At 57.7% G+C, this 910-nt stretch overlaps 1 protein-coding gene across 1 annotated transcript; it reads left to right on the top strand.

Moving 5' to 3' along the window:
- Positions 1–308: 308 nt before the first annotated feature.
- On the top strand, positions 309–758 carry EMH_0073060 (zinc finger, putative; the record flags this gene model as incomplete). The annotated part of the gene is made up of 1 exon (XM_013499283.1): positions 309–758. One exon carries the CDS (start codon positions 309–311, stop codon positions 756–758), a length of 450 nt encoding a protein of 149 aa, XP_013354737.1.
- Positions 759–910: the final 152 nt, after the last annotated feature.

Below are 910 nucleotides of genomic sequence, written 5' to 3'. Positions count from 1 at the left end.
GCCCCCCCCCCCCGCCGCCACCACCGCCGCCTGCACGGCCACGGGGGCTGCAGAGGCCCCTGAGGGAGGGGGACTGGGAGTGCTCTGACCCTGCATGTTTGAATGTGAATTTTTCTAAGAGGACGCGGTGCAACCGATGCGGTAAACCTCGGCCAAAAGGTGTTGGGGGCCCCGTGGGGCCCCCCGGGGGCCCCCCAGTAAGACAAGGGGATTGGAGCTGTGGGCACTGTGGAAACCTGAACTGGGCTAGAAGGTCCAGCTGTAATATATGCAACGCACCCAAACCCTCGGCCTTTGACGAGCCCCGTATGGGGAGAGGGGGAGGTCACTTCGACCTGCAGGACCCCAACGATAGGAGAGAGCATGACTCAGATGAAGAGACATTTGATGAGTTTGGCCGTAAGAAAAGACATAAAACACCCAGGCAGCCGCAGCAGCAGCAGCAGCAGCAGCAGCAGCAACTGCAGCAGCAACAGCAGCAACAACAACAAAAGGCAGGGGAAGAAGAAACCATCAAACTTGTGTTCCCGCCAGCACCCATACGGCTACCAGAGAGTGATGAAAGCGAAGACTCTGAGGGAGATGAACAGAGATCCCGCTCCCCCACACCAGACTGGAAAAGACGATCCCGATCCCGGGATCGACGATCCCGATCCCGGGATCGACGATCCCGATCCCGCGAGAGAAGACACTGGCACTCCAGGTCCAGAGAAAGAGACAGCAGGCGATCACGATCCCACGAACGGTCGAGGAGATAACACGCGGAACCCCAACACGGAGAGGTGTGGGGTTATGATAGCCTGGCTAGCATGTACAACTCAGACTTGTATATATATGCACGCGTGTGTGCATGTACAGTGTGAGCATACTTTGCATGCATGCGTGCATGTGCATGCATGCATGCATGCAT

Source organism: Eimeria mitis, genomic scaffold (genome assembly GCF_000499745.2).
Source record: "Eimeria mitis Houghton genomic scaffold, Emh_scaff4172, whole genome shotgun sequence".
Lineage (NCBI taxonomy): Eukaryota > Apicomplexa > Conoidasida > Eucoccidiorida > Eimeriidae > Eimeria > Eimeria mitis.
This window is presented reverse-complemented; position numbering and strand designations above follow the sequence as displayed.